The 11675-nt window shown below is 37.4% G+C and overlaps 1 protein-coding gene across 2 annotated transcripts in view; it reads right to left on the bottom strand.

Annotated features, from left to right (window-relative positions):
* Positions 1 to 3398, bottom strand: part of tlx1 (T cell leukemia homeobox 1) — a 12617-nt gene extending 9219 nt beyond the window's left edge. Inside the window, exons 1-2 of one of the 2 annotated variants that reach the window (XM_002936769.4) lie at positions 2761 to 3398; positions 1 to 152 (exon numbers count right to left, since the gene is read on the bottom strand). The exon at positions 1 to 152 is cut by the window's left edge and continues 50 nt beyond it. In XM_002936769.4, the coding sequence (XP_002936815.1) occupies positions 1 to 152; positions 2761 to 3235 (627 nt within the window). In that variant the 5' untranslated portion in view covers positions 3236 to 3398. Of the gene's footprint in view, positions 189 to 2760 lie in introns of both variants that reach the window. The other variant, XM_002936768.4, reaches the window with a different exon arrangement.
* Positions 3399 to 11675: the final 8277 nt, after the last annotated feature.

Here is an 11675-nt window from a genome sequence, read left to right as displayed (position 1 = left end):
CATTTTAAGTGCTTTGGCCAGAGCTGCCCTTTCGGCCGAGGCCAAGTATTTCTGCCGGTGGAACCTCTTCTCCAACTCGCAGATCTGCAGCCGGGTGAATGAGGTCCGGGGCTTTTTCTTCTTGGGCGGAGTCCGGTTCTGGTACGGATGACCTATACGGCGTGTTACAGTGAAGGGTGAGAGGGCCACTGGATTGGGAGACAGACGGCAAAAGCAGGCAGGGAAATCAGCACAGCGTATGGCATAGAGACAGACATTTATAGCCAAATGCATGCACCCAGAAGCCCACAGCATGGCTCCCACACTGCCCCTCTGCTAGCTACAAAGGACATTGTCTTAGTCAGAAAAGCATATGTAAACAATATATATATATATTATATATATAGTTTACATATATATATATATATTTTTTTTTTTGCAAACCGTGGGCGTCACAATATGAAACAATATGAACGTTTTCCCTCTTGCTCTTTTTTATTATATACTTTTAACTCTGCAGGTATATGAGGCTGGGACTGGTGACTTGAGGATAGGATATTTATAAAGTCACCAAGTGCATTAAATTCAGCAAAATAGTATTAGCTTGGAACATTGTGTAGGCAGATAGGCAGATACAGTTGGGGCCTAACATACAGTAACACATATTTCCCCTGATGTATTCTGCATTCATAGCTAGATCTACAGATTGACTGGTAGAAAGACAGATATAGGTACTGAGAGGTAGATAGACACAGGGAGAGGGAAGGATTCGCTGTCCTTTCTTTTATTGCATTTGGGATTCAGTTTATTCTTAATTTTATTTAGATGATGTGATAAGATTAGAGGCATTGCAAATGGAATAAACCTAATTAAATATTTGGCCTTGCAGGATACCCAACTTGTTGTAGCGCAATAGAAATAAGGCTGGAAAATGGAAGAAAGCCCCATTCTGTGCTTATACTGTGGATGGATCTCTGTAAAGGGGTCGAGTAAACACAGGCTGGAGAATGGGCTGTCGAAATGCTGATTTTTATCATGCAGCTCTTCAAAAAGACAGTTATCAAAAATATTTTCTCTGCCAGTTTAGAACTAATATCTCACTATTATAATATTTTAGGTGATAGTAATAATTAAGTATTAGTATTACTGCTATTCATAGCCGACGTAATTGGTCCATTAACTCTGAGTAACAAGAACAGTTATTAAGCATTTAACAATGAAGTATATTTTTTTAGATTGTAAGCTTTTTTGGTGAGGGCCTTTTTTACCTATTGTACTGGTTGTTTTTGCATGTATCCTACTATGTTTCGTGTATACACACTATTTATTTTACGACGATGTTAAATATGTAGGAGTTTTCTAAATAGGTGTTATAATAACAACAATATAGTGTATGTATAGTAGACTAGAGCAGCACATTAGTACAGGCTTGGCTGTAAAGGGAGAAATAAACAGAAGCAACACTGATAGATTTAGATTGAATTACAGGAACTTATTAGTATTGATCTCGGCAATAGAATCGCAGGGATTTCCTACGGCTTTAAAGTGACAGTTAATAGAATTGCCGGTGCTATACAATGTACAGTTTGGATTCCCTAAACTTTCTGCAATTTGCACAAATTAAAAAAGGTGAGCAGAGAATTTTTTTATGAATACGTTTAAAATATTCCCAAAATACTTTGTATAATGTGTATGTCTAAAATGCTGAAGCCCGGGCAATTTCCCCTTGAATATATGTATATGGTTATTATATACTGTACAAAATAACTCCATGGCCCTAAAAAGATCCGATTGCGCTAGGCCTGGCGCACTCAAGATTTTTTCTACCGATTTTGTCGCATGTACCTGTGCAACAGAGCACAGACATGTGTAGGCCTCACACCCACCACTCACTGCATTGTTCGGCCTGTTACTTCATGGACTTGAATTTACATTTCTCCCACTGTGAGTGCAAATTCTCCATGTCCTCTGGTCTAGGGCTGCGGCTAAATCTCACTTGGGAAACATAGAGAGGCCCCAAGTACTACCTTCTAGATCTGCTATAATATAAATACCCGTGTGTGTATAGACAATTCCACATGGCTGATGAGATGCATTATTATTATTATTATTATTATTATTATTATTAATAATAATAATAATAATAATAATAATGGAAAGTGAAAGAGGGTATAAAGATGAAAAACCAAGACGAATTAGTGATAGAAATAATATGTAATGCTACTAATAAATTAATCAGATATCCTTCTATGTTACTATATTTGCATTCAACTTGTGTGTTGTTATTACAATATACCATTATTTTTATCACTATTTTAACAGCAATGATTATTGTTGTTATGAAAATATTTCGTCATTTTTTTCTTAACCATGGCATTAAGAGCAATGCAATATTTTAAATAAAATAAGGCTTTTTTTCTGGCCAAAAAAATTATTCACAGTTGCTGTTATAATCAACAGCTTTAGAAGAATTAATGTATTTGGTATTATTCCGAATGTAAAGAGAAATTTGGCTGCAGAATTGTATGTGAATATAATAAAATGAACTAGGGTTATTGGATGAATTTAATGGAATCGTTGCACTGTATATACTAGACTGTCATGTTCTAGGCCCAGGTATTAAAGTTATCCATGTGGTTGAGGGGCATTACTTATAGAGCTGGGATAAACAACTTCCCCTTGCCATGATGCTGCCATGGTGCCAAGCTGGAGTAAGGGGGCACAGCCTATATTGCTTTTAAGGAGACAGAGATAACAGAAGGGGTGCTAGTGGGGACCTACCTGTGAATCTGTCCTTGGTGTACCTCCTGTTACTTTCCATCCAAGGGAAAGTTAACCCTGTCAGGTTGTTCATGTTGTTCATAGAGCCCACACTGGGCACAGTTGGCATGCCAGTGGAGATGGGCTGGTGTACGCTGGTAGCCAGAGGTCTGTGTGCAGGGACCCGAATGACCCCGGCAGAGTTAAGGTTATTCCCATTCATAGTGACCCCCATGTTCATGTTGTAAGAGCCGGTGAGAGATGCCATGCTGCAGGCGCTGTTGCTATAGCCCCCGGTGCCGCTGTTGCTGTAATTGCCCGTCATGGTGTTGTAGGCGCTACTGACAATGCAGCCCAAGCCATAGTCTGAGTCCTGCAGCCTTGGGCCGGAGATCATGCAACTCCCCTGGTCTGGATTATTGAGAATCTGGTCAATGCCAAAGCTGATGGGCTCAGCGTGGGTCTGGTGAATGTGATGAGCCCCTATGTGATCCATGCTGCCCCCTTGCTTCTCCCCACTGCTGGACCCCCAGCCCCAAGCCCTTATCAGAGAGATAACAAATCGGCCCCGCTTCGCTTCTTCTCAATCCTTTTGGAAGAGATGAAAGAAAGAAAAGGGAAGAGCTAAAGTGGAGCAGCTTTTCTTTGCCTTTGCTGAGTGCTCGCTGTGCAAACTGGGACATCAATCACAATAGCAGGAGGCCTGGGCTGGAGGCAGGCCCGACCCTGCCTTTCTGCAAGCTCATTGGCTCCAGCCTGACAACAAACGTTTGACTGACAGCCTGAAAAAAAAGGAGTTTCTTACTCAGCCAAACCCAAAAGCTGTGATGTGCCAGGAGTCAGCCTTTCATAGCATGTACAGCACAGGGTGCAGGGAGGTGAGGCTCAATTATATTCCATAATTCCATCTCCTTCTTCATTCCTGCAGCCTAATGAACAGCCACAGCCTGGCTAAAGTCAGATCTATCATATACAGAAAGATAGATAGATAGATAGATAGATAGATGATAGATAGATAGATAGATAGATAGATAGATAGACTGGGTTGAATGGGTGTAAATGGGTAGCATGCCATGTAAGGTATATAGACACAAATTAACAAATATCTATTTATTTATAGTAATACACACGAATGATATACATACATTTAAAGGGAAAAAAAATAAAACACCTGTAAAAATAACAATATCAATCAGCAAAGATTAATATCTATCTATCTATCTATCTATCTATCTATATCTATCTATCTATCTATAATCTATCTGAATAGTTAGAGAGAAAATGATAGATCTTGTAAGGCTGCAATCTGTTTTAAAAAAAAAAATGACATTATCCTTTGCCAATTAAACTACAGATTTCAGTTGTGAAGTCCTATAAACCTTAGAATGTCTTCTCAACAATATTCTTTTCCATTTCTCTTGCTTCTCTTTACAGTCAGACTACAAAAGGCGTTTATGTGATATCCATAGCTTCCAACTCGTATAAACCCCCAAACATTTTAATTTAGGAGCTTGACATGAAAAATCTAATGGAGTAAAATAATTGGGGGCATGGTATCATGTCGACACTACAGAAATTGTATAAATTGATACGCTGTTATCACTATAATTTGCTTTCAAGAAGGTAATTCATCTTCCATATGCAATTTATGTCAATTACTTTTCAATTGTGTAATTAAGGGTTGAGTAATGGTTCGTATGTGAGGGCTTGTTAGAATGAATTCGGATTTTTCGCCTTCCAATCTTGTTACCCGGTTCATAATTGTAATCTTTAAATTCTGTTCTGCTGGTTTGTTCTAATTTGCTCCAAATTGGGGGCTGGAGGACACGTTTTGCACAAGTCGAGGTTGAAATCAGGGTCTTAATAGGCAGAAAGAGCTCGCTAACTTAATAGGACACTAACACTTTCTCAGTGTCTCTCATTCAGTTTATTTTTTCCCTAATTAGACCATTAAGACTGTTTACAAACTAACTCCTCTAAGTTGTAATGTCTAGTTCGATATCACAATGGGTGTAAGCTGAGCCTGCTTTGATTAAAGGTCAGATAAAATTACATTGCACCAGGCGTCCCTACAGAAGCCTTCAGGCAATCATTAGTGATCCTCTTCTCTCATTTTAGCTGCAGACTCTTCTTCTTGTTGATACCGGTATCTGCCTCCTGTCTGCCATTGCCCTAATTCTTCCACTTGAACCAGGCTGAGTGGGGCCCATCTTTTTCTTATTTTCCAAATTCCCCATTAATTTACCCTGTAAACACGACCCGCTTCTTCAGTGCTCATATATAAATACAATAATTGGGCTGTTCCAGACCAGAGATGTCTCTGCCAATTTTATTAAACTAACATTGGCTCTGCAGTGTTTAAATTACAGCCAATTACAGTCAATCTGTGACTTTATGTGATATTCTCACTAAATTAACCATAACCATGCACGCTTCCCGAAAACCTTGTATATATACTAGCAAACAAATTGCTCTTAGGCTAATGTTGTTACATTCTGTGTGCAGAGACAATATTTACAAGTCACATGGCTAACCAGTGCAAAAAAAAAAAAAAAAATTGGTGGGAAAAAAAAGGCTCAAACATTCCATGCAAAAGAGCAGTAACAATATTGTAATTCCGGAAACGAAATAGAAATTGTTCATTTATGACATATTTATACAGGTTTATATAATGCAGATAATACTACTAATAATAACAGTAATAATATACATTATGATTATTATTATTATTATTATTATTATTATTATTATTATTATTATTATTATTATTATTATTAATAATAATAATAATAATAATAATAATAATAATAATAATAATAATAATAATAATAATAATAATAATAATAATTTTATTTATTATTATTATTATTATTATATTAATTATGCTACTACTAATAATAATCGGTTATTTCTCCAGTAGGCAATATAAACAGCATTTAATTGAATTATTTTTTTTTTTAAGCAATGCCCTTTACTATAGCTGTACAGACTCTATGTATAATGTACTAGTTGTAAAGAAAAGTTCATTTTGCAGGATAAAGAGAAGCCTAAGGATAAAACTACAAAGGGTGGGAATTCACTTATTTGTTTGTCAAAATAGAATTAATGAAAATGTTGCCAAATAAATAAATTAATTCAAAGGTACTAAATGATAGAGGGGGATGGGACATTGGGGGCACATTATATAGAACCACAGTTACCCCTGAAAAGTAATATTTATTACTATTAGGCCAGACGTGTCCCTGAACACCAGTTTTATATGTTTATAGATAGATAATAGTGTCATTAACCTGTCCTGTTTCTTAAATGCTTGTTTGAAGTATTGGAACCGTTTCATTACACTGTTGCCATACTGATACTTGCTATTTGCTAACAGTACTGCAGCTTGTGCCTAACAGTAGGGAAAGGGAAAAATCAAAGTCGATCGCTTTTATGCTTAAATAGATCATGGCAGAATATCGAAGCGATTATTACATAATTGCTCAGTTTAACAATGAGCTGGTCTTGTTACATGGTAGAACTGCCAAAGGTGACACTGGAGTTTTCAACCAAATCGGATAATATAGAGCAAACCTTTTGCAGAGAAGTTGATATAAACTATATAGCTATATGTGTTCTCTGTTCCAAAGAGCTTGCAATTCATAAATGCCACGTGTTGTTCTTGGCAGTGCACAGAAGGTACTTCTGGTATCTAACTGCCTTTCTTGCCCTCAGGGAGCTCATAGATACCTTAACCCTATGTTTGCTTCTTGGGCCAGTAAGTGAGTCAGTAAAGACCCATCTGTCAACTTACAGTTGTCCCATGAACAAAATAGTTGCCCAGAAGGGAAGGCAGGTCCCTAAACAGAGTATATATATATATATATATATATATATATATATATATATATATATATATATATATATTCTTCTTTTTCAGTTATATTTTATTTAACTTAAGTTTTGGCATGTCTTCCTGTCAATCTATTTTTCTTTTATGGGGGAGGTTGGGGGGGGCTACGGAACCAGAAAATATTAACAAGGGTGCAGAGAAACAGGACACATCAAGTGCAGGGGTGAATCTCCCCCATTTCTCCTCCTTCCCCCAAATTAAATAAATCTTCCAAAACTGTGAGTGCCTTATTAAGAATTGATTGTGGCGCTTGGGGGCTCATTCTTTTAACATCACGCATTAATATATGAATATTTAATATGAGATTTCGTTTTTGTGGCCCAGCGATTGACCTGCATTAAAATTTAATGGAACGATCCGCTTCCCATATTTAGAAGCCTATCATCCCATTGTCCAAACCTCAGCCTTTTCTTCCAGCCGGTAAATACTTTAGAATTTGGAAGATTTTGTTCCTTTTGTTTATTTATTTATATGTAGGAAATATTTGTATTAAACTGAAAACTTGCATATTATTAATATTATTTTTGTTAATGCCTGTGGTTATGTTATAGGAAATAATTACTAATAGCAACATTGCAATTAATTAATTTTAATAACACAGTTGCAAAGTTTATTAATTATTAATGATTCTATTATTAGTATTATTATTAATAATAATACTACTAATAATAATAATAATTGATAATGCAATTGAACCTATGTGATCAACATTCTCAATAACTTATATGTGAGCAGTAAAAGTGCTTTAGTAAATGGCTGTAGGGGTTGCGCAGTGTAGAATGGCCCTAGTGTGTGGCTGGTGTGGCCACTTGTGTGTAGCTGTTACTCGTGTAGGAGAGTTGTATATTTGGATATGATAATATCAAGCCCCACCACAGTATTTGCCTACAGGCCTGCGGATCAGAAAGCCAAGAAGCAAGGAAGGGTTCCAGGGAGAGCCCATAGAGCAGCCACTTACATCCCTGTATCCATAACACACCATGTTCTGGCCATATGGTGTCACATACTGAGAAGAAGCTGCTTCTCCATCTGCTAGGGCAGATACACTGCTCTCTTCACTCAATGGAAATCTTCCCCAAAAATCAACCTCAGTTATTGACCGCCCTTGGACTGCCAATTGCTGCACTTAAGTGCTAAATAAATATTTCCTTTCATGCCCTGCTAGGTGTTGAGCGCAATCAGCAGAAGCCGCAGTTCTATTTATTGGGAGCAGTTACTGTCAGACTGAAGCAAAATGACTCTGTGGTGTAACCCAGCTGGGCAATAAAAGGAGAAGAGCTCAGCACTGAAAATCTGAAAATGTATTATACTTACAATTATCATTCTTACTGCCCTTGCAGACAATAACTCCCTACAGGACCAAAAAATAATAAATAATAAAAAATAAAATAATACAGATGCCCTTATCTATCTATTTATATATTATCTATCTATTTATATATTATCTATCTATAAAGTAATTGGGGTTTTCTTAGGGACAAATTAAATTATGTTAACGTTGCCTTATACTGCATGTGTACTCTGCTTGGTGCAACTGCGTATCCATCTATATATTATCTATCTATCTATCTATCTATCATCTATCTATCTATTTATCTATCTATCTATATATCTATCTATTATCTATCTATCTATTTATATATTATCTATCATCTATCTATCTATATATTATCTATCTATCTATCTATCTATTTATATATTATCTATCTATCTATCTATCTATCTATCATCTATCTGTCTATCTATCATCTATCTATCTATCATCTATCTATCTATATATCTATCTATTATCTATCTATTAATATATTATCTATCTATCTATCTATCTTTCTATCTATATATTATCTATCTATCATCTATCTATCTATCTATCTATCTATCTATCTGTCATCTATCGTCTATCTGTATCTGTAAATCACACATTTAACTGCATGCCTAGTGCTATCTGTTGTTGTTAGTGTTTCTGCAAGTAGGTGATAGCCACCCCCAGGCACCCCCACAAGGTGTCAAGTTAATCTAGGGATTGGGCCCTGTGCAATTACAGCCTGATTTGGAGCTAATGGAAGAAGCAGGATTTCCTTTTCTCTTTGAGGTACATAAGCAGCAAGGCCACTTTAGCCGGTGATAGACACAGTATAAGTGTATATGGGGGTCTGATCAGCTCTCTGTCTGCCTGGATCTCCCTTCCTGAATCCCATGTCTATGAGGATCACATTTCCAGCCCTACCTGCCCAGCTAACTCTGCTGGGAACCCTCTGGCGCCAGCTCCATCAACCAAACTTCTTGTGGTTAGGAAGAGAAGAAGCACTCTGAGAGAGAGGAGCTGACTCAGTGCCCCCCCAATAGCTTTAACCATTTCACTCCCAGAGGGGGAATCCAAAGAGGCTGTCACATACCTAAACCCCTGGCTCATGCCTTAGGAATTTGCTACATTACACTATACACACACATATATATATATATAGTATCTGAACTTTATGCCCCCTCTAGTTTTTAGACCAGGCCTGCGCATTGGTTCTATTACATAACTGAAACATTGCTACTTTGCATTATATTTTTATTCCGTCTTTCTTATTATTAATTAGGTTATTGTATCAGTGGTAGCAAAAGCAGAGATTATTGTTTTGTTTACTCTGCATGTGGCCCCTTCATTATTTAACCCAAGCTGATCCAACACTCAGTACGTTTTTATATTTTAGTACTTATACATCATACGTTTCATGGAAAAATGAAAGTCATATGGCTATTATAGTGGTTCTTTCAAATAGTCCTCCTGCTGCTACTGAACTAAATCATGATTCCGTAGGGGGGTGTTTGGAAAGGTAATTGGGTTGTAGCAAGAGGGCCCCAGGTCGTTCCATATCACTATAGTTCTGCGCTAAGACTGGATCCACAGATTTTATTAATTAATATTAAGGAGACGGGATTAATTAATTTCTTTGCCAAAATGAATGGTGCCGTAATGTAATCAGCACAGAATTATACAGAAACGAATTGATGGCATTCAGCGGGGGTATTTATAGTTATGGGGCTTGGGAACAGAGAAGCGCATAGCCACTTGGCAACTCAACTAAAACTGCCCGGTGTCTGTCAGTGTGTGTGCGACCTGCGACAAGCCGCTTGTATTATTACAAAAAAATATTCCACTTTGTAGGGCAACAGTATCTATCCTAGCAGAATATTTGGGTAGAGGGAACTTTGGGGTTTGCCCCTCAACATAAAGGGAAAATACTATGTATTTATGTCAAGCTACACTGCTCTCATGTAACAAAATTGTGTAATTGTCTAATTCAAACAGAAACTAGCCAAGTCTTTCAGTTCCTTTACACGTTATCCACAGTTATTTGTGTGTGCCAAAGCTTATTGCTATTACTCGTCTGTCCCTATGTACTTAGTGAGCAGCTACTGCCCTAACGTAAAGCATGAACGAAATGTGCTGCATGTTACCAAATGCAAAGAAGGAACCCCTGCCTAAATAAATGGTCATAAGTTCCAATGAGCAGGACCCTCTTTACTTCCTATTTGTATGTACTCTTGATTTATACTCCATTGTATTCTACAGAGCACTTTACAAACAATTCTTAATAAAGCTATATACTTTGCCAATACAACTCTTTCAAAGGTCTCCAGCAAAACCTGTTCGTTGTATAATGAAAGAAAATAAATCACCAAGCAGCTTTCAAATATACATTTATTAACAATGATTAGTGGTTTTAAAGTTGCTTCCAAATGTAATTGATTGGGAAAGCAGTATGTCCTGTTTACATTCTCTGCACTGCTGCTTGTCTCCTGAAACAATGTAGCAGATTAACAGTAAGTAAGAAACACAGTAAGCAGAAAGGGAAACACAATTACTGATTTCAACTGGAATTACAACTAAATTAAAAACCATAGGAAATGTTTAATGTATATTGCAGACTTGCATAGAATTACATTTTCTTTCACTATGTTTAAGGAAAAACAACCATTTTTGGGTGGAGTGAAGATCCCCCTTTTAATTGAAGAATAGTCTAAGAAAGGCATAAAGACTTATAGGAATAGGGAAAGGGAATCATTGTATTACACCTTGGATCCCTCTATGGGACCCAGATTTTTCTAAACCAACACCTTTTCCCCTTTAGCTATAAGTTTTATAGATGCCCCTGCCTCCAGCCTTTGGTTCCATCTGTTCGGGACTACAACTCCCATCATAACCCCCGCCAGCAACTGGGCTTGTGGTTCCCCAACAGCTGGGGCGCCAAAGGCTTCTAATGCCTAAAGTCTAGCTAAATAATTGATCAAAGGTGCAATAAAGCTATCTGCTCTATTGTAATACTACCTGCCCCCAGCTAGTCCACCTACTGTCCAACAGATTTTTTTAGCAGTTGCATATTTTATCATTATAGGTGGGGTGGAGTATTTACAAAATTACTGTGAGTTTTGTAAGCATCTAGCTGTGAGTCCCATATCCTGTATTGTACACTGGTGGGGGTTATTAATCTATTGGCCATTTCCACTGTTCTAATGCAACGTTCCACTTTGCGTCCTGTAGCTTATTGGGAAGAGACTTCTGCCTCCAAATGAGCAGGGATATTGCCAGCAGGACGGGGGTGCTGTGGCCCCCACTTTTAGGGGTATACACGATTTGAGGGGTATATTTGAAATATCTTCTATTATAAATCGTATCTAGTATATCGCCTTCTTCTGTGAACAGCGCTGCCTCGCACCGTATGAATATATGTTTGTGAATATGTGTATGTGAATAAGCGCAAAGGCAGAGAACTGTATTTAATATGGGATCAACTGGAAAGTATTCTCGTAGGAACCCAGAATTCTCCTGCACCGTCCTGCTGCCTGAGCCCCATCTCATATTAGTCACTCGCTAACTGCACTGGATATATTATAAATGATGTACATAAATATAATAATAAATATATGATATATTTCAATGGTTAGCATGGCAGGGGGCCCTTAAGTACGTCTTAGGGTGCTTCCTGGGCTCCGGCTTTCGGCTAGATTTTTATCTAATAAAATCCCATGTTTCAATGGTTCTGTTTTGTTTTCA

The sequence above is a fragment of the Xenopus tropicalis genome, chromosome 7 (genome assembly GCF_000004195.4).
Source record: "Xenopus tropicalis strain Nigerian chromosome 7, UCB_Xtro_10.0, whole genome shotgun sequence".
Classification (NCBI taxonomy): domain Eukaryota; kingdom Metazoa; phylum Chordata; class Amphibia; order Anura; family Pipidae; genus Xenopus; species Xenopus tropicalis.
The sequence above is the reverse complement of the archived record's forward strand: the minus strand, read 5'-3'. Positions and strand labels throughout refer to the sequence as shown.